The sequence below is a fragment of the Malurus melanocephalus genome, unplaced genomic scaffold, assembly GCF_030028575.1.
Source record: "Malurus melanocephalus ecotype Western Australia unplaced genomic scaffold, MMel_1.1 scaffold_62, whole genome shotgun sequence".
In the NCBI taxonomy this organism is placed as follows: domain Eukaryota; kingdom Metazoa; phylum Chordata; class Aves; order Passeriformes; family Maluridae; genus Malurus; species Malurus melanocephalus.
The window spans coordinates 1,745,574-1,772,612 of NW_026623294.1; the positions used below are offsets into that span (position 1 = coordinate 1,745,574).

The following is a 27,039-nucleotide window of genomic DNA, read 5'->3' on the forward strand; positions in this document are numbered from 1 at the left end:
TTGGGCTTTCTCACAGTGGGGACATTGGAGGTGTCACAGTGATGATTTGCTGAATCGTCTGACGAGGAGAGGAAAGCTCGAGTGTTGGGTCACACGATGTGAGACTGAGGGCTCTGCATYCTTTGATCTTGACTAATCTTCTTCTTCGAGTCATCTAATGCTCGTGTACAGTGCAGTGTGATGCTGTGGCAACATTGCCTTTAGACAGCRCCACTTTCAGTTTCTGCTCTCATGGAACATCACCTGCTAGRTAGTGTGGAAAACTGGATTCTTGAYAGCAATTATAAACACATGCATTCTGTAATTTCCTTCATTTTAAAACAAGATAAGATTTTTTTTCTGAAAGTCAAATATAGAAAGGAAAGGATTGTTGAAGCCAATATAGTCAGTTGGGAGTGAGCAATTTAGATTTGAACTTCCCTGTTTTCCTTGTGGAAAGAATCCTCACTATTTTTTACCTGGCATTCTCTCACACAAARCGATTTTTTCCTGCATTTTAACCTATTTTTAGAAATAATATATGCACGCTATATGCCAGTCTTCCTCAAATAGTATGTAATATTTTTTGTTCTCAGCCAAATTAGAAAGTAGAAGTCTCAATATTAATTAATTTTTTAATCTGTTTTGTAAAAAACAGGAAATGTATGGTGGCAAACCAAAACAGGTAGTGCTGTTGAGGGAAAGCCATTATTCAGTAGTAGGCAGTGGTCACTGTTCAGTCACTTGTGTGGCTTGTGACCTCCTGGGTGATCTCATAAATTCATCTGTCTATCTGTTCTATCAGAAATTCATGAGTTTTTCATACTGTTTAAAGAATGACAAGAATACCTGTGTGAACAAATTTTCTTTTCATTAGCATTCAATTTAAACATAAAAGAGCATAGCCTTTTCTGTGTATAAAATCAAATGGATCAAAGTTGTCCGGAGAGTCCAGGTTGTATTATTGGACCAAGTTAAGTGGTTTCTGTTTCCTCTGAGATTAATTTGCATGAGTCTGAGCTGCAACAGTATCCTTGTGCTATTCACAAGCAATTATATGCTGAGCAGGATTAGCTATAATTATTTTATCGTTTAGTAATTTTATAATGTTTGAAACTTAAAAAAAACAAAAAAAAGCTAATCTATAAACAGAATTTTTTATTCTTTATACCTTAGTGAAAGAATCACATCTGGATCAGTGTCACCTAAATCTGAAAATCTGTGTTCTGTTAACCTTGATTAAATAGTGTTTAATTGTAAGGTAGCATACATTTTCTCTTTCTGTTAATGTTAAAGGCCCAAAACCTTGACATGTCAAAGGAAGCTGTACAATATCATTAGTGAGTTTTTTTCAAATATATAGTAACATGAAGACGTGCAAAAAAAGTACATTTAAGACATACATATGCATAGCATTGATGGACAAAAGCTGCACCATACATAACTTCATTTTCTTAGTAAAGATTGTTCTACAGATTAATCTAATACACTTAGATAGTAAGTAGACTTGCTAGATTTAATTGCTTTTAATGGAGTGGTTACAATTTGTGGAATGGCTAAATCTTGTGAAATGTATATGACACTAATAGTCTTCAGATAATTTTTACCACTGAGTGTTCATATGTTTTAAACATCATCTTGTAGCTCAGTGTCAGAGAGAGTGGTAAAGTGTAACTTTTTGAGAATGCCAATAAAAACACTTAGCTGGAATAGCTGAGTAATGATTGCAGCATTTTCCTGGTAGCTTTACCAGTTACTTGGGTTCCCACATAGACACTTGTAGGATGTTTTCCTGAAAATAACAAATCTTTTGGTTAGTTCAAGGACACTGTCAAAATAAAGTCTTTGCCAGTATCTTGAGTCATTGCCATACCCTGTTTCCGTTCTTAGGAAGCTTTGTCTCATCATTTGATTTTCTTGCCAAAACCAGCGGGGAGATTCTTTTTGAAGGACTGTGTAGTACTTCTTGATACTTCATATGAGCAAACATTCTCATTCCGGTGGAAACCTAGATGCTATTCTTGTATTGGGAAAATGGATGTGGTTTTTTGAAGAGTCTTCAAGGCAGAAATCTTACTTTTCAATTAAAAAAAAAAAAGAGATATAGGTACAAAATAAATTCACTCTAAAGTAGGAAGCTTTTAGAGGAAGGACCTGTTTTGCAGACATGAAGCCAAAACACATGACGATTATTCAAAAGAACAGAAAAGAAAATATTTATGTGGATGTGCACACATGCCCAGTGGTTTCACACAGTGAAAACCTCTCATGAAAAAAGACTTGAATTCTGTGTTAACCTGGAAGTTTTAGAAATGTACAGTTTAGCTTTACAATTCAAATCTAAGCAAGTGATGCTTTTTAACATTTTTTATTGCTTTGCAGTTTCATGCATCACCTTGCAATGCTGCCCAAGTTTCATCTCACAGTCATGCTATTGGAATTTTTAGATACCTGAMTTAAAACTTGATATTTTGAATGGGAGTGTATAATTTGAACTTTACACTTCAGCTGAGGTTTCCACAGGTGGAGAGTAGTTCCTGAATGTTAATATCCTTATTCTGATCATCAACATTAATTTCTGGGACTATATGGGCTTCTGAGTCTTTCTGAATCCCAACAATTTATTTTGTKCTGTGTCTTGCTTGCAGGGAAGTTCACTTGTGTCATTAATATTTTTCCACCTGTTTTGAACATCTGAGTATTTCACTGAACTTTGGTTGAGTAGGGCAGAGAAGGTAGCAGTGTTTCTTTGTGGACACACAGTGGTCAGAGTGGAAGGATAATAAAGAGCCTAGCTGTATTTAATTTCTTTTTAATATGTTCAGTGTATTCTGACACCTATCACAAAACCAGTCTAGTAAAAACACAGTGAATTAATTTTTAGTGCAGTGTCACRCCTTGGTGACAGAGCTACAAAGTCCAGGCATAGGGTCTGCAGCTTTGGTGTGATGCAGTTTGGCACTGCTTGTACTCCCATTTAGAGAAAAGAGGTAACTGTCACACTGACTTATGTTGCAGAGTGTTTCTCATGAGTTTGGAGGAGTTTAAAGAGTAGGACAATACTTCCCTTTTTATAGCTAGCTTCACTGTGAGTTACTGGTTGCTGTATCAAATGGTGAAATCACAGATTATGATTGTGATAAAAGATTGGTATGAGTCATGCATATGATGCTTATAACATGTRCTGAATCAAATTCAGGTTTACGCCCATTTCTAATTTCTCTGAACTAATTTCTGAAGATAATTGGCTGCCAGTACCTTTTTAGGGAGAAGACATTGTGAAGTTCTCAGTTGTTTATACATAGTTATGCAACTTTGGTGTTTCTGCTCTGCTTAATGGGTTTGTGTAATAACCTTGTATACTAGCACTTTTTTTCCTCGGTGCATGTTCCTAGGCAATATTTCCAGCTCTCTATTTCACTGAGACTGCTCCTTCCCTCCAGATTACCTGTGACTCATTCTATGAATCAAGACTGGAATCTTCATTCTTGACTCATCCTAAGTAAAGGTTTCCACTAATTGTAACTTTCTCCATCAAAGCACTGGAGGAATAATGACTTAGTAAAGTATTCTCAGAAATTAGCACTGAATTATTTCAGACTGCTGKAGAGTTGTTTGAATTAGAGAATCCMTAAAGCTGAAAATCTGYTAGCTTTACTGAGTRGGAATCCTGTCTACAAGTCTCATAAAACYGGTAGTTGTTGGAAGGCCAGTATTTAAGACATTGTTTTTAAAAGTCGGGCATTTTTGTCCTCACAGAGCTACAAGGATAATTAGATTTGTGTGTTTGCTTTAGTTCACCTGTCTTCATGCAGTAGTTTGTATGGGTTTTTTGCTTTTCTGCTAGAATATGTTATCTGGTCTCTACAGATCATCCTTTTTTGACTGATTCTTCACCTTCCAAAACAGGAATGGAAGAGAGTAGGAGAGATTCAGAATCACAAATAAATTATCTGCTAAACTATTAATTTTTTCAGTGGAAGATGGGCAMCTAACTGCATGTTCTTGATAAAGTTTGTTATAAAGGCAGTAGTGCCTTTTTCCCACAAGTGTTCATTACACACTGAACATCTGGAAGTTTTACCCTTTGTATGTCTATTGAATCATTGTTGTAAAATGTAATTTCTGGGTAGAATGGTCTTGGTTGAGTGCTGCATTGGGTCATTTTCCAGATTTGTCCGTGAGCAAGACCACTACAGCAAATGGCTTTATTCCCAGTCAAAAAATTATACTTAGAATAATACTTAGGATAGTATTTTAATAGCACTCAAAAAAAAAAAAAAAAAAAAAAAAAAAAAAAAAAAAGGAAAAAAGCAACGGTTGTTGGTGAACCAAAAGGAACTTCATGGCCCAAAATTGGAAAAACATTTTTATGGAAAAACAGTATATGTAAATAATATTCATTAAAATCTGCAGTCTTTTTGCATCTTGATAATGTAACACATCATAGTTATACCATACAGAAGCATGTGAAGGTCAGAGGTGTTTTTCTTAAAGAAGAAAACTTTGTGAACTGTTTKTATCTGGGCCCGATAATGGAATTCAATGTTGTTGTTAGCCCACAATTTGAATGGCTCCAATGGAAGGAGCTGAAGGCTTTGACTATGTCAGACTGCTGCAAGATGTATTTCACAATAGTTCTCCATTAATTTTCTAGTAAGGTATAGACCCAAATCTCAGCGTGGTTTGAGTGCTGGGTGCTTTGAAGCCTCAAGAGACCAAGGTGGCTGGAAAACTGCCAGGCCTGATCCAGCAGAGAAGCCTGAAGATGCAGCTCCGTGTGTCACCCGCTCCTGAAGGGGGCTTGCAGARCTTCTCTGACCTTTCATTCCTGCTCCACTGTCATGTTTTTTTGTTTTTTTTTTTAATTTTAATTATTTTAAACAATTTCATAGGGTGTGATTAAGGATGCAATTTTGAGGATTGTTAGGTTAATCCAAGATGAGCTACCAAAGTTTGTTCTTTTTCTTCACTGGTTTGTATTGTACAATGAACCAGTGAAGGAAACAGAACAGGCCAAAAAAACAAGTACATTTTTTCTCAGGTYTTTTTTGGTTGCTTGTTTTKTTGGTTTTTRTTCCTGGGATTATTTTTTYRGATGCTTCAAGACCTTGAACTGGCTGTTTTATTGTCATATAAGGCACAAGTGAGGAGACACAAATTCAGTCTGGCATAGAATTGTACACCAAGGCTGAGACAAACAACTTACTAAAAATGGGGATATTTTGTGATGGCTGTGTTACCMAAGAAACATATTCTGGAATTCCTTATTTTGTAGTTTTTAGTTCACRTGCTATTTCATGTGCTTTACTTTCTCAGGTAGTCTTTAAAATATTCTAAAGACATTGAAATATGATTTAGTCAAAGATCACATTAGGTACAAGAATATTTGGCTTGATACAGGTGAGATGTAGTAACCTAAAAAACAAAAAAAAAAAAACAAACCACAGTAAGGTACAGAAAGATAATTTTCCAGACATCTAGCAGCTTTAAAACCTGAGGCCCTCAAATCCCAGCACATGTTTCAGTGAGCAATCATGTGCCAGCGTTTGGATATTTCTCACTGGAGACTCCTGCAGTGTGGATTTTTCTGTTTCTGACTCAGTCTGACTTACATTACTGGAAATAATGTAGAATGAAGTTTGTTTAGTTGGGCAGCATCTGTACATGAAATCTTTTAATCTGCTGTGGATTTMGTTATTTTAATTGCCTTTTAAATACTCATAACAGATAAAGTATCTAATGTGCATTAAGAAAAAGATTGTACTGTTTGATTCYGGGAATAGTTCATTTAACTGTGATGTTACTCATTTAAGAGGCTGAAGATAGTCTGTATTATGAAAGTCAAGTACCAAGTTACTTTATCACATTACAATAACTTGTTCTTGTTCATACATTCATTCATCCTCTCCTAGAAAATGATGTCTAAATTTGTGTTTGGTGGCTTTGTTTTATTCTGTTTTGAATCATTGCTAGGGTATTTGACATTTTCCTTCTGCATCTTTTAATTTATTTTACAAAATGCTAAATATTAGTCAATGGGAGAATATTCCAATTTACTCCAGTGAGAGTAAATAACTTCGTTAGATTTCTCATGTTCAGAAGTCATTACAGTGAATGATATTTCTGATATTTCCATATTTAATATTATTAAGTTATTTAAGCTGCATTGAAATGTGACCTAAAACTGAGATTGATAAAGTTACTCTGATACTGAAATCTTGACACTGAAATGTTAGAGAATGTTGTAGAATCAATAAGGTTGGAAAAGGCCTCCAAGGTCAGTGAGTCAAACCTTTGACCTTAGACCATCATGCCAACTGAATCACAGTGCTAAGTACCATATCCAGCTGTTTCTTGAACACCTTTGGGGGTGGTGACTCCACCATTTCCCTCGGCAGCCCATTCCAAAGCTTAAGCACAGWTTCAGTGGAGAAATTCTTCCTGATATCCAAACTGAACCTCTGGCACAGCTTGAGAGTGTTCTCTTGCACTTTCACTGTTTGCCTGGCAGAAGAGGCTGACCCCCACCTCGATACAATCCCTTTAGGCAGTTGTAGAGATAAGATCTTTCCTGGGCCCCTTGTTCTCCAAGCTAAACYGAGCTCCTTCAGCCACTCCCTGTGTGATTGACTCTCCAGAYCCTTCACCAGCTCTGGTGCTCTTTGGACACACTCCAGCACCTCAATGTCTTCTTGCAAAAGTCCAGGTAGACTACATCGACAACATTCCCCTCACCTGCTGAGCAGTCAKAAAAGGAGATCAGCTTGGGCAGGCAGGATCTGCCTTTCCTAAACCTGTGCTGGCTGCTCCTGGTCCCYTGGTTGTCCTGTACATGCCATATGTACGTGTTCAAAATCAAGGTGAGGTTTCAGCTATTGCTTTTGAAAATATCCTAATGAAAGATGTAAGCAGAGTCCCATGGAAAAAATGCTTTTTCTTGGCTTTAACCAGAAAAAAATGCCCACAAAAACCCAAAGGAAAGAAGACCCTACAACAAAAAACAACCAAAAAAACCTGAACAAAACAACCAAAACCCCTAACCAAACAAACAAAAAACCCAAACAAACAAAACCCCCCCAACAAAATAAAAAAACAAAACAAACAAAAAATTCAGAGAAGAATGTGCAAAAGTGAGTAACCTTCACCAGGTCTAAAATAAATATGCATGTGTGTTTTCATCCAATTTATTTTAATAAAAGCAAAGATTCAAATTTAAAATTTGAATTTAAATTTGAAAAATAACACAAAAAATCTAATGCTTTTGTAAAAATATTCATTAAAAATACTGTGGAAAAAAGAACTTCCATATTTCAGTGAGTTCTTTTTAAATTGAAAGCCGTTATTTGGAAAGAAAAAAAAATTGAACACAAGTTTCTTACTGGCCTTCATAGGGTAACAAAATAAACATATTGTTTGTATTAAGACCAAAAAAAAATTTGTTGGCGTTAGATAGGAYTGAGCACTTGCATATACCCATGTTACAATTGGAACATTTAACACAGCTTTGATTTATGAATATTTGCATCGGTGTTTAACAGAATATAGCCTCTTACTCTACTTTTCAAGAGCTGGGAAAGTGTTGCACAAGAAACTGAGTTTGTATTGCTTCTTGCCATCACAACTTTCATGTAATTCCTGCAGTATTATAAAAACTACGATTCCCAYCTGAAGTAATTCTGTAGGTCCATGAATTTATTAACATACACAATTACACTTCAAATTGGCATTATTTGTTTTGCAACAAATTCTGCTTAAAAAGAAAATTCCTTAGAGGAAAGAAACCCATTTGACTTTTATATGAAATAAACTACTTCAGACATTTCTGCTGTTTTTGTTGCCTCGTTTTGGCTTGATTTAATAGTTCCCTTTTGGAGGACAGCTTTAGATTCATGTGATAAAGGACTCCTTCTGCAGTTGAATTAATATAAGTAGAAGCAATCTGTCTAGATTTAGTAGTAGGACTGAAGTTTTAATTTGGAACTTTATTAGACTGGTAGACATAATTTAGCAGTCAAATATGTTTGTATGTTTGTCTTTAATTATATTTTCCGTGTGAAATTAATATATCAATCTACAGAATAATTTTGATAATGTTCAGAATTCAATTCAATCATATAACTYATATGCAAAACAATAAAATTATTTTAGTTGGAGTGTTCAGTAAAGCAATGTTTCAAACAAARGTCCTTTAGATAACAACAGTATATTAACTAAATTTCTAAACTGTTGGAAACTTTTCAATGCAGTAGATGAAGTGTTTAGAACAAAGGAAGAAATTATCCAGTGTTTTCTTTGTAATTCCAGTTTAAACACAACAGAAAAAAAAAATGGATACCATATTCCTTTTCTGTAACTTACTTTGTCCAGTGGGCAAGATTTTTATTTCCATGTAAATAGTAATACTTTTTAGCAAAAGGAATAAAACTAGGTCACATGCAACAGTGATGGAACAGATGTGATTGGCATTTTGATTTTGTGGTTTCACACTTGTGAGTCTTTCCGTAACTTATGTAATGTGGAGCATGAGCTCATGATTGGCTGAAGGGTTTTGATCAGACTTAAGAAATGACTGGAAATTTTACTTCAATAGTTTCATTATATAACCATAATTAATATGAGAAGCTGGAAAAAATATGCAGATGTAGATGCTTTTCCTCTAGAGTGGCTGAACTTCCAAAGCTTATATTGCTTACAGTTATTCTATTAATTAAAGCATTATTCTGTCAAGTACCAGAAAAAGAACATAAAAATATTTATAGTGAAATTTGCACATGCTTTCATTTGTTATTGTTGAAAATTCTTGAGAGATTAAGAAATGTAACGTGGCAATTCTGCCAATTGTTGTAAAACGCCTCTCTTTGATTTGAAAAATGTGTTAATTATTGGTCTAAAGCATTAGGCTGTGTATTTACCTTGATGTTTTTATTCCTGCTCTTTATGGAGTGAAAACTTTGAAGATATCTCCCTACCATCTAAATACTGTTATCAGAAATGGAAAATAGATAAGACTTACCTGGTTAAAATTGCAGTGACCTTAGATGGGGCTGCTTGCCAGTGCTGAAAAGCAAATCTATGTATTGATCCTTGATTTTACGATGTACCTATCTGTGTGTGTTCTACAGGACATGCCATTTCCATGCCCTTTCTCTTGATAGRTATATGTGCCACATGCCCTACTGAATTCAAGAGGTTAAGCTAGTCACATTACCTATCTCAACACATGAAAAGGAAGAATTAACCACAGTTTCCCAGCTACCAGTGTAGCTTTCAACACCTTTTCTATGGTGTGTAGTATTGATAGGATGTATAACTGTGAGAGGACAAGAAAATGCACTGAAGTGATCTGAGAASTAAACTATCATCTTGATGTGTTTTCTCTAGCTATTGAAAACCTTTCCATATTGCAACTTATTCTGACAGTGAAACTGTAGACTACCTCTGATTTAAGTACCATCTGGTTATGCTCAAAGCTTTAAAGCTATTATCTCAGCTTAAAATTTCAGCGTCCTATACTTTTTTCTTCACCAAACTATCCATTTTTAAGCCACAAATATTTTTCCAGTCCTTTCAGATCTTATCTAAAAGTATATTTTAACAGTATTTAAATAGTTCTTAAACAATAACAATTTATCTTGATAGATGACATGCTGTGTTTTTTCATTTTATTTTAATTAGCCATTGTGGAACCAAATTCCCTTTTGTTTTATTCCTTTGAATACTGTTTAATTATAGTTATCATGCCAAATATCTTAAAGGTTATTTTACCAATACAGTTTCATTTAACATAAGCCATGTGGAATCAATAGTCCTGTTTCCTAAAGTGAATGCTTGGAAAATCTTACATTCATATGTTAAGAGTACACATCCTTTCCTCATTAGCTGGAAAGTACAGGGATTTTGGCACAGGTTCTGTGTGGAAGCATTGTGCAGCTTTTATATGGATTTTGTTTTTAGCCTTTGATGACACTGTTTAGAATAGGAAGTATCTAATAAGTAAAGCATTTTGTCTAATGTGCTGCCAGTGTGTTTAATATATGCCTGGAGGTCTGAAACATTATCTTCTCCACTATAGTAATATGCATTTAATTCTCTGAAAGCAGAAGGTCGAACTTTTAAAAGGGACTCAAAGTACATTTTCAACTAAAATAATTTAAACCACATGGGATAAGGGACCAGAGTAATGTACGGTTGGTTTTTATGGTTTAATCATGATCATGTTAATGCACACCAGTAGCTAATTAAAGAAAACTTTTATTGTTCRTTTTAAATGGGTTATGTAAAGAGTAAGAGAATTGATAAAATACAGCCCAATGATAAATGTTACCATTACATTTGCTAACAGCAAGATGATATTGCTGTTCTTGACATCTTTAAAGTATTGGCCCTTTTATTTTTTAATACAGCAAAGATACTTTTTAGAGTTTTTATACCGAGAGTCGTTCTCTCTCATCTCCTTATCCCATTAGAGGAATACCTGAATGCCTCCCCAGTTTATTACTAAGCATATCTTCAGGATAACTGTGAAATATTTTTGGAAGGCTTGATGCTCTACTGAGCTGAAATKGGTGCAAGAAGTTCCAGTGATACTTCTGCACTTTTATTTTCTACCCAGTTGTGTTACATACAGCTGTCTTGTAAATCATTGCTCATGTGTTTCAACCTTTATAATATATGTGGTAAGACCATGCATAAGTCAAAGTTTCATTGTGGAACCGGGTGGCATGGAARACTGTAATAGGATATGGTGTCTTTCACCTTTTGGGCACTGGTTCATATTCCGTACTGCTTAATACTGAGCAGAAATTGCTTTCTGAGTGCTGTTCAGTGACCTGCATGAATTGATTTGGGGTCTCAGTAAAGTTTCTGTAGTCAAATGTCCTCATAACAGGAAACTCAGCAGTTGGGACCAATTAGCACCCTTGCAGCAATCTGCAGAGTGAAGCTATAGTCTGACTGGGGATGGAGGCAGAGCTCTTGTCTTACCTTCCTTGAGATGCTTTGCATAGACCAGAACATTTAATAAATATTTAATTATAAAAAGAGGCAGAGGAAAATAACTAGGATTCAATTCAAATCTGTTTGGGTGAGAAGAGAGGATCCATTAAGAAGCCAGAAGGGCTATGATTTCTCCTTCCCCTTGGTCATGCACATGCAGAGCTGTTCTCCTTGGAAGGCGGTCACTTAGTGGATGATGCTGTGTTTTCATTTCCTCTGGTCAAGTCATGCATAACCTAAATGTCAGGTAGCTGCTAGAGCAGAACAAGAGAATACCATGTAGTCACCATAAGAGTTATTACACATAAGAGTCATTCACCACTGAATCATGCTTTCTGAAAACATTTTTCRTCAAACTCAACTGATTCCTGTGTAGCAATTAAAAATTGCTGGGGTTTAGCAGCATATGCCCTCAACTTCACRCAGCATTTCCATGAAACAATACAGCAGGATTTTGTCACAGTTCCATTCTTTCTGCCTTCTGCTTGGCCTCAATACAGAGCAGTGAAACCATCTGTACCAATTTTGAAAGTGGCATCAGTGCAGGATGTGGATGAAGCACTTTATAGTTTACCAGGCAGAGAGACTGAGGTGTAAATAGCCTAACTTTGCTAGGATATCAGGAGGAATGAGGATTTCTTGGCTCACAATATAGTGATTCATTAAAATGGTCTCTAGTTATTTTTACAGAGGCTGCATTAAAAGTGGTATCACATTTACAAGTCAGTGATATGAGTCTGCCATAGAAAACAGCCGCAAAGAATTTTATTGGTTATTTGAAAAATATGTACATRAGTGAATCTGAAAAGATTGTAACCAGAGCTGGCAAAAACCTTTTCAAAGAAAATCTCAGCTAGTTAATGGTTCTGTTTTAGGATTTCCTCTGTAATACTTTTTTTAGTATGTTCATTCCTTTAAAGAAAAGRAGAGAGGATTGCTCCCTTTGTTCCATAAAGCACAATATAAAGGAAGGTTTAAAAAGCCTGCTTTTCTTTACCCCCCTCATAACCCAGTTTCTGCAGTACAAGTAGAATCTAATAATATTGCTGCATAAAGACCCCAGAAATTTGAAGACATTAAGTAATTCACTGCCCTTCATTCCTATAGTTAAGTTRCTGATCATTTTTTAAAAATTAATTATTCTATTTTGAAGAGGAACATAAGGTACTTTTTGCCCTAGTTCATATTYCCCTTTTTGAAAATTGAGTAGGGTGGAGAAGATAAGAAATTATTGAAATAGGTCCTGGAATGAAGAAAATAAATCCTTGACTCAATGTGCATTGTCAGCCAAAAAACCCAGCAAAATACTGGACATCAGGTTGGAGACTGAGAAGAAGACTGAAGACATCATTTCATTTCTATAATGATTCCACTTCTTGGGTGCTTTTTAGAGTACTTGAGAAATGCATAGTGGAGTTACAGAAGTAGAGAAGGGAAGCTAAAAAGATTAAAGGTGCTGGAGCACCTTTTTGAGGTTTTCCATGGCTGGGATTTCCATGTCTGAAGAGGAGAAGGCTGAGGGGGGCTGCGATCACAGTTTGCAATTGACCTGAACAATTAATATACTACCAAAGATCAGGGAAAAACCATGTCACTAGGAGGAAAGGGCTTAAGGCAATTAAAAAAAAAATTGGAACTTGTTGGCCCCAAAGGTTGTGGAGAGCAGACACTGTCAGTGTGTTCAGAAGGGAGGTGGATGAATTCGTGGACAAGCCCAGAAATGGTTACTGGAACGACCGCACAAACCCCTGGCATCCTGTATGCAACAGCTGTGGATGCCTGGGCTGGAGATTGCAGAAAATGTACAGAGTTGTGGTGTCTCTTCACAGAGTTTCCCCCGGGTGCTATCAGAAGTGTACTGGGCTGGGTGGGTCACGAATCTGATCAGGGTGGGCATTTCTTGTGYTAACTCCTGTAGAGAGCAGAGCACAAACTCTTCTGCAGCTGCACAGATGGAAGTGCTAGTTATGCTGTGGAAGCTATACAGGGTGAATGTATGACTCTAACCTTCATATGAATCTGAGGAATTAGTCAATTATTATTGAATTTTTGCAGATTTTTTTTTTTGCCACATATTTTAGTATATGCTCCCCACCCTGTCCTTCAGCTCTTGATAGGATTTCTACTGGTTTCATGAGTGGYGTTGAAAGTGGTTTTTCCTGAAGTGCTTTTTTTGTCTTGGGATGTCTCTGTCTCTTGAGCTGAGGCTGTGAGGTCTCTGGACATAACCTTGCAACTTTTTGGGTTTTTTTCACTCTTGCATTTTGTTGTGATAGAAGGAACATTCTTTGTCAGTGGTGTGTTTTCTTGTTGAAATATTTCTCTATGGAATTATTTCTCATGTGAAACCTATGAATGTCACTGCCAATACCATATGTGGCCTYGGTAAGGTAAGAACTAACACCCATCACTGACACAGTCTTTAAATAGTCCTGATGTTTCCTTTAACTTTGGTGTTTTATATAAGGCAGCTGCCATTTCCATGACTCTCAAGAAAAATACTTTTCTATATTTTTACACTGTATTTTTTATAAATCTCAGTTTATAATTTCCATTTAGTCTTTTTATGATTATGTAGTGGATTCATATTATGTTCTATTTCATCTAATCACAGTAAAAATTTTAGTGACAARGATGACTTTTTGAGCATCAGTGCTCAAAATTGGAAAACAATTCTAACTAGACTTTTTCTTTGCAATACATTATTTCACAGATATATGGGCTTATATTAATGCATSCATTTCTTATRAATTCTTTAGAGTTTTTTTWAAAASAGTTTAATTTTCAAAAAARTGTTGTTCAAGCCTAGAAATCCTTATTGCTTTTTTTTTCTCTTTCACATATTTTTTTTGGCTCTTCAGCTATTGTGAGTCATCATTTCATTGGAACGGACACCTGCTGTGTTTTTGAGTGATTACTGTGTTTAAGTCAACTTGGCAGGGGTTTTTTTTTATAATTCTCTTTTTGACATATTTATGTAGTGATTTTTTGCTGTGACTGAAATGGAAATAGTTGGGATATGGATATCAGAAGCTAATATAACATTTTCCTTTGCAGGTTTCCAAACAAGARCAGAAGAAGATGGATGTGACTGATGGAGGAACAGTTGAGACTTCTTCCCGTTACAGCGGGGCACAGGACAGTGGGATTGGAAGCGACAGCGTTAAGATCAGAATCATTCAGATYGAGCAGCACAGTGGTACCAGCCAGCACCGCATTGCCCGTCCTTCCCGCCARTCTTCCATTGTCAAGAATCTCAATTTCATCCCCTTTGACATTTTTGTTACAGCGAGTCGAATCTCACTGATGACTTACTCGTGCACTGCTTCACCTAAATCAAAATCAGTGCAAGATCAGAAAGATGGTGAGAAGATAAGTAAAAGCTCCTTGAACCTTCCAGAAACAGTCGCGGGCAGCAGCCACGATACCAAGAAGCCTAGTCAGCCATGCATCTCCTCTGTCACAGCAGACGATCTTTTGAACAGTAATGTYCCCCCGTCTGCTGGGAGAAAAACGGGGCTTTTGTCCCTGGAAAGTCTGCACGCTTCCACAAGGTCATCTGCTCGACAAGCCCTGGGGATAACTATTGTACGGCAGCCCGGTCGCAGGGGAGCTGGGGACRTAGAGATAGAGCCATTTCTCTACCTCGTTGTGTCACAGCCCTCTGTGCTCCTCAGCTGTCACCACAGAAAGCAAAAAGTGGAAATATCAGTGTTCGATGCCAGCCTTAAAGGAGTCGCCTCAGACTACAAGTGCACAGGTAAGAGCATTTAACATTCAGTCCTGGTTATRACTGTGAGCACGATTACACATCTCGGAGTTACAAAGGGTGGGAGACAGCTGAAAGGACTTCAGGTCTTTAAATATCAATTGCTAAATACACATATTTTTAGGATTATACCTCRCAGCTGAATCAAGTTAAGTGTGTAAAATGTTTGAAATTAATGAAGAGCTAACCTTTTAGCAGMCAGTTCTTCCTGTTTCTTAGTATTACTTTCCCATTACCCAATTGTGACAGGGACTGTTGCATTGCTGTAACTTCTCAAAATTTTCTAAGGAAGTAAGAGTTGTAAGCCAAGATAATTTCATAAAGAGCATTTTTATGACTGAATGTCACAATATTTTCCTRTACGACCCTACCAATAAAATGTAAAGATAAACACTGTAGAAGCACCTGGTGTTTTGGACATAAGCTGTAAAAAAAACAAAGTGATCTTTCAAACGACATCGAGTGATGTCAGGTATTTTAAGTTTTCATTCAATTGAGCAATAGGGTTTTGCAAGAAGTTTCATCTCTTAGTGAGTGCCTTTTTTTTCTTCAAATTCCATATGCAAAGATTATAATGAGAGATGCTAAAATAACTGTTCAAAGTAGAAAATATTTTGAAATACTCTTTTTCTGCCTTGTGTGTACTGCTGAAGAGAGAAATCAAATGGCTGCAATTCATTTATCTAGCAGCCAGTACTTGGTATAATGATTTCATGAGAAATGTCGTTATGGAGTGTTACCCCAAACAAGTGTTAAAGGAGTATGCAGTGTGATCCAGGTGAACATACAGCCASAATGATCTGGGGTTTCAAATTATTCTCAGAATGAGAGCTCTAGGTAGTGCTAGTTTTTCTTCAACAGTATTCACACAGCACAGCAGTTGTGAAAAGTAGTATACATTTTTACACAGCTTTACCAAATCTTTGCTGAATGAGATTGTATCTTTTAAAAATTAGCATTCAAATAATGTGCTTATGCAAAAGACTAAAAATGCAAGATTATCTGTTGTCAGAAATCTGACTTGTAGAGGAACTTTTAAGAGGGATTAAACAGTGAGGAAGATTAGGCAGTGAAAGTTTAGAAGTTACTTTAAACAGGGAGATTTGTTCTCTGCCACATTTTTTATCCTTTTTCTGTTTTAATCTTTCTCTGCTGTTCCTATCCTGTCCTGCCTTGAACAAAACACATCTATGTTATGGATTTGATTTACTCCAGATTCCCATGTTAAATGCTGTGTAAAATGTGGTCATTGGAGCAATTAATGTGAAGAAAATTCACAAGCAAAGCTTGAAGGAAGCTTGGAGTAGGTCTAAGTTTAAGATCACATCTTTGTTAAGTTGGTGCTTTGAAAAGATGGAATAGAACTTGTTCATTTCTCATGTCTGAGGCATTCAAGTGAGTCCTTGTACAAGCTGCCACCACCAATCAACTAGGCAAAGTTCTGTCCATTCTGCTTCTACTATTAACTCMTGAAGTCTTTCACTATCTTCAGGTTTGTGGGAGCAAGCCTAGAAAACACAGGCTGTAATAAAGTTGTCTTATAAATCGAAAGTGGATCAGAGAGCACAGAAGCATGCAGAAGTTTAAATAACAAAGCGAATCAGAGCTTAAAGCCTGAGAGCTCCTCAGTCACCATGGGTTGCTCGATAGGATGACCAAAGATTAGCCCTACATTGGTCTTACCTTGTTCTTTGGCTTTATATCTCCATGTCAGGCAAATGTGAAAAAGTGTATAAGCAGGATGCAGATATTATGTGAAGGCAAAGTTCTTCTCCTATCCTGCTGCCTTTGTGGGCAGTAATAAGTACCTTCCTCATGTATGAGGAGTCCTGTGCTTGCTGCCAAAGCAGTAGTGCTCTTTTCAAAGAGTTTGAGAGGTGGGTGCCAAAGTTCTAGTGCCTAAAAATACTATCCTATATGTATTAATGAGTTAATAAAATTAAACCACATTTCAAGTTACACACTAATTCATTCAGCAAAATAGGCAGTATAAAGTTTTTATGCCTCTTGTTTAAGAAGACCTGCTATGCTTCTGATTGCATTGTTTAAAATTAGTGTTGTCATTCTGCTGTAGTAACATGTTAATTTTGAAAATTGCTATTTTTCATTTCTAACTGGTATCAGAGGGAAAACAGCCATGAACTGTATGTGTAATATATATGTGTATATGCATGTGTGTACATATTACACACACTCCATACATTGTGTATCATATATTACAGAAGAAAGAGCTCTTTGCAGCATTTTTTGTGCTGCTGCGGTTGGTTCATCAATCACACCAGCTTTTCTTGATATTGTGATTAATTGCTGGCAGTTTTGTTTGAAAGAGATGCATCATCCACATGAAGAACAATATAAAGTTTATTTGAAGGAACCAAGTTAGGTTCTCTCTGTGCAATACATATGCACTATATTCCTGTATTTCTCTGTGTTTTAAGAACTGGGGAATAGGAAGAAAAAAAAAATGTTTAATTTGCAGTGAGTGTTGCTAAACCATATTTCCAGTTAGCATCTCTAGAAGACTGCTTTTGTGTGTATATGTATGGATGCAACTAACTCGCCATTATCTAACACAGAATGGAGAAGAGAACATAAGCTAAACATAAAAGAGGTCTTTTACCTGGATTATAAGAACTAAGGGAGCATATTCCCCTTGAAAACAAAACAAAACAAAACAAAAAAACAGCCAACCAAATCACAGACCTAATGAAAATATTGTGTGCGTTCCATCCTGTGATGGAAATAGGGAACACCACGGCAGCCACTTGGAAATTCAGACCTGTAACATTGCAAATTTGGATYGCAACCTAAAAATTGAGATTTGTCTGGGCAAAAGTAAGAATGCATTGTTATAAAGTTTTGTTGGTAATCCTATGGGRTTGATTTCTTGTTACTTAAAATAACATGCTTAAACTTACATAGTTAAGCTATATATAAAATATGTACATTGCATTCAAAACATGCTAGTGAAATCTCTCCCATTTAAAATCATTCTATGGATTCTATGGATTCTACACCATATACACTGCGTAAGAGTATTTTAGGAATRTTTTAAAGCATTTGGAAAAATTGTATCAATTTTGATGTGAGATTCTGAAGACTTGCATACTGTTAGTTCAATAGCTGAAAAAATCTACAGTTCTGAAACAACTTTCAAATTTTTGCAAGGCAGAGGCAAATAGAGGTTTTCTTTACCTGGTAGTAGTCTGGATCTAGTTGTGCATTTCATCCCTCACCACCCATTTAGTGTACTTCTAAGAAATATGTTGTTTAGATATAAGTCAGCAAAAATTGTCTAGACTTTAGAACTGCTTCTAATAGGTAATTTGATGACTGTCTGTTTTATGAGCCTTTGTATAAAAGAGGGAAATTATCCTTTCAAACTGTACCAATAGGAATTTTGAAGAGAATAATAGTTCTTCCTGGGCTGGTGACAGAATGAAGGGTTACTGCTTCATGATGGTTTACTGCTTTGAACATTGTGTAGAAATGAAGATTTTTATACTGTTATGAAGCCATATGTATTTCATTTGGGACAAGGGTTTTGTTATTAATTTTGAATAGAGCATAAAATTCACAATCTTGCACATTAAACTATCATTCCTTTTGTGAGACASAGCATTGTACAGTGGTCGAAATACCAAATTTCATCCAAAGAACTTGGCTCCTCTGTCACTAGCTGTGTTATTTATTTTTGGCTTAATTTCTGAAACATGAAAGAAATAAGAATGAAATAGGAGCAAATAGGCTATTTAAGAGTTAACTGTTCTTAGTTTATTAATTAGCAGTTAGTAGAGGCACATTTCTTTTGAGCTGGTGTCTGTATGTGGGAGTATTTGCTTGCCTGGGAGCTAAAGACCCAATGGTTGTGCTTCCTCCACCCTTCTCTCCAACCAACTCCCCTGGCAAATCAGTTTGTAGAAGCAGGAAACTTTTTAGGATGTTGAAATGTTCGGTCAGTTTTATTATGGTTGTGCTGAACTGCTTCATTTGTATTTTGAAATTRTGCAGCTTGATTGAAATTACGCTGGTGCAATGTACAGGAACTTTAAATCAAAGTAAATAAATTAATGGAATAAATTTTAACTTCTTAAAAAGTGGCTCTAAGAAAACAAGTTGCTCCTTGAGTTTACTTGTGGGATTCTGTAAAAATAGTCTAAAAGACACTGTAAAATTACCCTTTTTATTAAATGTTCATCCTATATTTAACAGAAAGGCATCTGCTAACTGTTAGTTTTTGCAAACAGAGTTTTGGCCGTTTTTACTTAAATAAAAGTGGGTGCAATTGTTTTTAATGTAATCTCATAAGCTGCTTTTATAAATATTTTTTTTTACATCTTTATTTGCTTTGTTTCAGGTAATGTAATCCAGATACAAAATTGCCTCATTTCCTGACCACTGTGCTCTGGGCATTCTTGAAAAGTCTTTTTTCTATTTGTTTGTTTGTTTACTTTYTAAGAGGAGGTTGTGGTGCTTGGTTGTTTCAAGGGAGAGAAATTTCTCAGTAAATATCTGTTATGCGTGGAATTTCTTCAACTTCCACCACCGACTCATTTGCAAAAAAAACAGTCATTGTGAGGCCATCCAGAATTATTCTTGATTTTTATTTTATTTTATTTTATTTGACACCCACGCCTTTGAGGGGAGGGGGTCCATGAAGAGCAGATGCAGTAGCTAAGACCACATGTAACCTCTGATCTAATGGAAAGCCTTTTCCAGGCTTTTGCATGAAGAGCAGCACAGGCTGGCTCTGGCGGGAAGTCTGATTAACTCCCTCTGTGTCAGCCTGTGCTTCCTACATGGCAGAGACAGGATTTAAGGCTTTTTCCTAGAGCAGCATTGAGGGAGTTCTGCTAGAGTGTCACCTGTTCCCCTCTGAGTGTATTTACGGTCCAGTACATCTGCAGTCGCGGATGAGGGGGGAACGATGCAGCCCCCACCCGTAAAGCCAAATTGGCCTGGGAATGTGCATTCCTCAGGTTACTGTAAGTGCTTCTTTTTGAACTTCCTGACACAGCACTTGTGAGTACGCTAGCAGAAATGTTTTTCCACTTGTGTTCTTTGAATTCCAGTGGAAATCGTTTTGAAAACAAGACTAAACGTTCCACTTCAGAGTTTCAAATACAGAGGTGATTGCAGCATCATACTGGCTTTTAAAATTGACTGCAGACCAAAATATGATTCACCCATTGAAGTAAAAGCACATTGCAGAGCTGGTTTGGKCTGGGTGGAGTTCCAGCTGCCATCCCACACGGTAGCCCTGTCCCCTGGGGCTCATGGGGGGCTCTGGGGTGCTCAGCCCCTCCCCATTAAAGCCTCACACAGCCTAATCCCCCCTGAGCTGGCCTGGTCTTCAGCTACAAAGAGGAACAAAGACAGATCTTGGAGAATTAAAATCTTCAAGATGTGAAATTTCTCCTGCCTTCCTCATTCCCTTTCTCCTTACTCCCTGTTCTCTTCAGAACTCTTGAGTGTTGCTGTCTGCTTGTTAACAGAAGACCAAGGGAATAGCAATGAACTCAGAAGCTTGCAAATTCAAATCAAGTTTAGGCAGATACCTCATAAACCAAAGTTTAGAGCTGAGGTCTGGATCTCAGCAAGGCTCATGGTGGCTTTGGATGTTTGGGTGAATTAAAAAATAGACAGTTTTTTTTATTTTTTTTTAGAGGGAAGAGAGGAAGGTTAATGTGGATCTATTGAAGGCTTCAGCCTCTCAGTCTTACGGATTTTAAATTATAGTCATGTAATTTAAAGTCCTGTTGATCTGTGATATTTGCCTCACCATTTTTCTTTTGCTGCCACAGACAAATTTTTCACATGATGTAGAGGATAAAATTTCTGGCCATCTTCATTGCTTCTCGCTGCTCAGTCCTTTCTTTTCTCTCTCTTGGCTTGCTGTGGAGTAATTCTAGCCTCTCCTTTTACTTATATATGCATCCCTTGGGTTTTCTCCAGCATTTTCTTTATACAAATAACTGCAAATTCAAGTGTTGATTTTTGGAAGAATCATAGAAAATGGAAATGGAAATGACCTATTATAATACACTATTCAGCCCAGTTCCCTGCTGATGCATAATTGTTCCCAATTGTATATTTTATAGTGTTCTGTCAAGTGTATTTTTAAACATTCTGAACRTTTCCATCATTTCCTTGAGAGACAAGAGTCCTTTTTCTAATAGCTCTCCTCATCATGAATTCCTCAGTTTTCATTCTAAAATTCCTTTCTTTTCATTGAATTGCTTCTGTGATGTTTCTTATGCTTTTGGCATAGGATTGATTGATCCTGGTTTATTCCTTTTATGATCCTTGGTCGTATGAAAATGTATGTGCTGTTTTCGACCTTAGAAGATATTTTGATAGGGATACACATCTTTTGGTTGTTTGACCTTTGATGTTTATACATGTGTCTTACTCTCATACGTTTTATTTGGAACTCCCCTCAAGTTTTTGTTATACACAAGCATAGTCAGTTTTGAGACCTCTGGATTTTAGCTTTCTTTACATACAGACTTAAAACTGGCATATTTGGCTGGACACCAAGTCTGTTACCGAGGTTCCAAATTAACTAAATTACATTGGCTTGGAAGCATTCAAGCTGGCTCTTTGCATGTCCCTCTGATATTATTACCTCTGATGCAAAATTGTCAATGCAATACTCCAGTTTCTTAAATTAACTCACTTTCACTTGAATTAAATAAATGCTTGAATTCAGTAAGATCAGTGCTGGGTTAAAAGTAATATATTTTGTGGGGCTAATTTTGTTCATTGAGGTTTCTTTGTGTTGTATTCTTAATATATAAATTTTGGAGTCCTTATCRGTATTCACATATCCCAGTCCTGCAGTGTTCCAGGTGATGAAGAGATGATAGTCTTGCACTCCTTGGAGACTTGACAGAGCAAAACAATCTCCTGAGAGTTCCATGGCTGCTTTAACTTTTGGTTCTGTGCTTAAGTGCTGCAGTTCCCAGTGGCCTGAGGGCAGTTTGTAAAGTTAATGTAATAGGTCATGCAGGGATTTTCTGCTATGTAAGTTCTCTTCATCAGAGATATTTTCAACTTTAAAGAGCTACAACTTTGAAATAATTAYTAGGTATTTTATAACATAAACATATCTTAGGATAATAAGACTACCTGTAAGTATATTTACAAAAGAAATGTTAAAGTAAATTTAGTGGATGTTCTGAAAAACTGGTGGAAAATAGGTTGCTATATACAGTATGTGATGGTATCTTCCAGAAATGAGATAAAATAATGGTGTATTGCAATGCTTTGTGCCATATTGGTACACCTAAATGTTTATATTAATACTTAGAGAAGAACAGTAATTTAGAGATTAATKTAATCGATTCAGTGATATTCATTGAGCAATATTCAGTAATTTTTACAATGCTTTACACTATGGATTCTGAAAAACATTAGAATGTTAGTTGTTTGCGATAATCAACCAGCACAAAACAAGATACTATTTTATAGATCCAAGTCAGAGATAACATCCTTGTTCAGAACAGCTAGAAATCTGTGTTTTGGAAGAAAATGTGTACCTTGGTGGTAGAGAGGATGATGATGATGATGCACAGCAGTAGTAGTAGTATTTTCAGTACASTAGACAAATGCTAGACAAACAGGATATTCCCTAAAACAGTTACAACAGAAAGGGGAGTGTGCCACACCACTCTGGTTACTGTAATTAAAGGAAAGGGTTAAGAACCATAAAAAATGTAGAAATTCTCATGGAAAATATAYGTATCTGTTGTATGCAGTGACAGCTCTTAAATAACTTTTGAGAGCTAACTTTATAAATGTATAGCAGGAGTAGAGGGAAGAAAAGGCTGTAATGTATATGCCATACAGGACAAATACTGCTGTAAAGTCATTGCCTGAAAATTGATCAAATAAAAACAAAAGAATGTGCTAACTTTTGATCTTTTCCATATAGATCTAAAGTCATGATCAATTGGTTTCAGTAGGTTCTTTGAAATCACATAAGGGTTCATATGTGCCAAGTTTTATATGAATCACATGATAAGGTCAAGAAACACAAATTCCAAAGCTGACTTTATATACCCAGTCCACATATGACTGTGATACCACAATACCATATGTTGACTATAACAGTGAGTATGTAAATCCTGTTCCTGAAAGGAATAAATTCAGTAAAACTCAAAGCAATTATAGCAATTTTTAATTGACTGAAAAGGAGAGAATAGCTTCAAGAAAATCTCCTGAAGTTGCTAAGGATTAGACAGACGTTCAGTAATTAACATAGCAGACTTGATAATAAACACTGATTGATTTTTTTATAATTTAAGACCATAATGCCAGAATTGAGAACTCTCATAATGAAGGTCCTGAGCCCCTAAATATTAAAAAGCCTTTTTACACTGCTGTTTTTGATATGTATGATACATGGGAAATGAAGACAAGAACTTGGATGACTTGGATGGATGAAATTTTAATGTACTATTGTGGTATTACAAAYTGATCAAAGAAACACAATTGCTATTGAGTGAAGCTCCAGAGGGAATAATACAACTGCACTGTTRTCATGCTCTGTTCCTCAGGTCTCATAGCATTCTGGTTGTTTTGCCTTTATAATTTGCCTTTCCATTATTATTTTCTCTACTGAGCAATTGCAATACAATCCACTGGCAGGTTTTGAGCACAGATTCTCTTGTAAACAATCCTTAAGTCCTTAATCATTAATTAAAGCTAAAATTGTATGCTATTTGTAGTCATCTTGTTTTATTGATATATTTTACTCATATTTTACTTGYATTTTTGTATGTTTTCTAAATTTTGTGTAATTAGAGCTTTGCCCTCTTGCTTGCATTATTCTACATGTGCATCTGTCTGTAGGCACAAATGTTATGTAAACCAGTCATATTAGGTACATTATTTACCATATTACATTTAAAACTTTATCATTTTGTTTAGTCAATTTTGTATGTAACATTTTGCTATGTATGCTTGTATGTATCATATTTATAGAATATAATTARTGGCTGTGATGATTATCGTCTGTAGATGCTGGGAAGACTCTACCAGAAGCTCTGGATTATTGCAAGATTTGGTTGCAGACTGTAGCAGGAGAGGCAGATGCTAAAAGTGGTATTCCACCTCCTCTTATCACTGTGCAAATTAAAGACTTCCTTAATGGCCCAGGTAAGYAGTGCACTTTAATCTCTATTTTGTAATGTAATCTGTATGTACATATGCACACACAGACACGGGATGGGGCCCTGAGCAAGCTGATCTAGTGGAAGGTGTCCSTGCCCATGGCAGGGGAGTTTCAAACAGATCAGCATTAAGATCCCTTTCAACCCTAATTATTCTATGATTCCATGATACTAGATAGTCAGAAAAGTATTCCTTGCTCATGAATGTGAAGTTTTCCTCCAGCAATTACTCTGAATTCATGTGAAAATTGGGGAATGGGCAGACCTGGACCAGTCATTGGTTTAAGGTCTAATTAGTAATTTTGTTCCCACAGTAAATTTAGAAAGATTTCCAGCAGAATAAAACCTACCTGCCTTTAATCCTAGAAAAATGAAATTTTATTACAGTTACGTTTAGAAAAAAATTAATTTTACAATATTTCTGAAGATTTTTCTAAGCCATCTTCTTCTCTTGGGTACTCTTAAATCTAGATACCTGGCACTGGAAATTCCAATCACCCAAAGTGTTGGTACCGTAAAATTTAAATATGAGTGGTACCGTATCTTTAATTAATATATGTGGGGTGGTATAAAGGTTTGTTAGCATTTACATATCATAGTATGACTTGAAGTTGCAKTCTGAGAGCATCAGAAACTCCTGAAAATTGTATTATCCATTTTGTGAAGTATGTATTTATAGTTACAATGTAGAATAATTGAGGTGAAAGTTAGAAAATACATCATAACTATTTTCTCATATGCATATTTGTTATCATTTGTTATTTAACTTTTTTCACCCCTTTTTTCACACTTTTTGAATATCCTAACTTCACACAGTACACAGTGAGCAGGTATCAGTCATTTAGTGAGCACCTCTTCAAGACTGGATTTTCCTGTTCATTCAGTTACCTATTCACACAGTCTTACAGCTCACTATCTAGTCCTGCAGCAGAAATTACCTTTGCATTCCTTACTGCTGTAGCATCTGAGCACCACAGAAATACTGATTTATCTGCACACCCCTCACATGGTTGATGAAATACTGTGCCTTTGCCATTTCACAGAAGACAACTGAAGCACATGGATATTAAAGGTTTTCTCATTATGTTAAGGTTAGCAATTTAAAACAATTTAGTTTTCCAAAGTGCGTAAAAATATAGAATTTTATGTTGGAAACACATTGTCTTTCAGCGAAGCAGTGATCACTTCTGAATATCAGAGCCCAAGACATTAAATTGAGTAACCAGTGAATGAGTAGCTGGAAAAAACGTTCTTTGCACAAAGGCAGAAATCTCAGGGAAACAGTGAAGTATGTGAAAAACCTCATCATTGCCCCCTTTTTTGGTTTTCCATGGTCTCTTAAAGACATCATTTTAGAGAAGACTTTTCATACCACTTTACCATTCCAAGCTTTTGTTACATTGGTCTGTATTTGGCTACTTGAATCGGCCTTTCAACTTTCAGACCTATTGTAATTTCTACTGCCATTTGAGAAGAATAAAGGTTCATTGAGAGTAACAATAACTTTTCATTCTAATCAGGAGCAGCACAAGAGGGGTAAAGGTATCTACTATCAGTGACCTTTTGATAACTGCTGCCAGAATGGTTTTCTTTTATCTTTCTCCCCCCAGTTCTTTTATGTCCTCTGTCCCCACGTTTGTCAGATTTCCCTATTCCCAGACCCTTCATCTGTGCATTCCACCTCTCTCAAGGTTCTCCCCATAGTCTCCTGGCAGAGCCTTTATATTTAATTTGTTACACAGCTGAGGGTGTTTCCCTGATCCTGGCCTGTCAGTAGGACAGATTCCTAACTAAAGTGGCAAACATGAAAGTTGGTACCAGCTTGCAAAGTATATATTCACAAGCAGTGTAAGTGTCCACGCCCAATTTCAACAACTCAGTCCTATCTTGCATTAGTGTTAAATCTCTCCACTCCTTAATGTTTGGCTGAATAGGGAACTGGAAAACCATAAATTAACGCATCATCATCTTCATTCTGTTTATTCTTACAAAACATTTGAAACTTCAGAGATTTCTTCCAGGATCTATTCTTAGCCAGAAGGCATTTTTTCATCATCTTTTTGCTGCTAATTGGAAATATCATTGCACATGACTCAACAGTAATTTCTCTGAATTTTAATGAAGTGTTTGCCAGTGTAGTACAACAAAACAGCTCCGCCTTCCCTTGCAGATTYTTCTAACCTCAGCCATTACCACTATGAGATCCTCTTCGAATAAACTAACCTTTACCAAGAAGCCTTCCTTGGGGGATGGAAGTTTCGTTGGATGAGTAATGGAAGGCTCATTCTGCATGTGATTGCATCAGAACAGCACATGCAAAGAGTTACAAGAGCTTGACAGCTCCTCAGCAGGCTACTGGAAAATGAGTTACTGACTCCCCTGYGGGACAAGAAGTCCCCTAACCACAGCTTCTTCCAGGGTGAGGTAGCTTGGCCGTCAGCAGGCCTGGAGAAAGTGTTACACCACCAGATCCTAACTCAGCTGGCAGCTGTCTTTGAGGACAAGAACCTCGGCAAGACTCCCAAGAGCTCTTGCAAGGTCAACAAACAGTATGTGTGATGGGAGACAGCTTAGCTAATAAATTGAGTAAATAAAGGCCCCGCTGGAGTAGTTACATTGCAGGCCTTGAAGGCTATTCTTTTTTGGGGAATATCTGGCAAAGAGTGCTGCTACTAAGTGACCTATTTTCTAATGACACACTGTGTGTTTTCATCGTCATTTATGTATATGTGGTTTATAACTGCAGTTATAAGTATATTGCTGGAATGCATTGAATGTAGGTGCTGCCTCTTGGTTACAGATGATGTACTGTTCTGAAAGGTCAGCACGTTTTTGAAAGCTGTGCCTGTGCAGGCAAAAATCTGGTGTAGCAGTTGGGATAACTGTACAGTTTTCTGTGTAGATTTTAAGTGTTCAGAGGTCAATGTTTTAATTGTAATGCTATTTTTCTTTCAAAATACCTTGTTGGTGTGTTGAGGTTAAATTTCAAATGTAAGAATCAAACATGCCTATGTTTTATAGTGCAAAATAATATYGAGCAGTTAACAGAAAAAAATCTGCAAGTAGCTGCCAGTGTTTGCTGTGTTAGATAAAACCAGTCCTTGCAAATAGTTTGTC

General features: G+C 36.4%; 1 protein-coding gene across 8 annotated transcripts in view; it reads left to right on the forward strand.

The window, feature by feature from the left end:
• The window catches only part of VPS13B (vacuolar protein sorting 13 homolog B), a 423,643-nt gene that overhangs the window by 292,961 nt on the left and 103,643 nt on the right, over window positions 1–27,039 (forward strand). For all 8 annotated transcript variants that reach the window (XM_057366267.1, XM_057366269.1, XM_057366268.1 and 5 more), the window contains exons 34-35: window positions 14,035–14,737; window positions 23,771–23,908. In XM_057366267.1, the coding sequence (XP_057222250.1) occupies window positions 14,035–14,737; window positions 23,771–23,908 (841 nt within the window). The remainder of the gene's footprint in view (window positions 1–14,034; window positions 14,738–23,770; window positions 23,909–27,039) is intronic.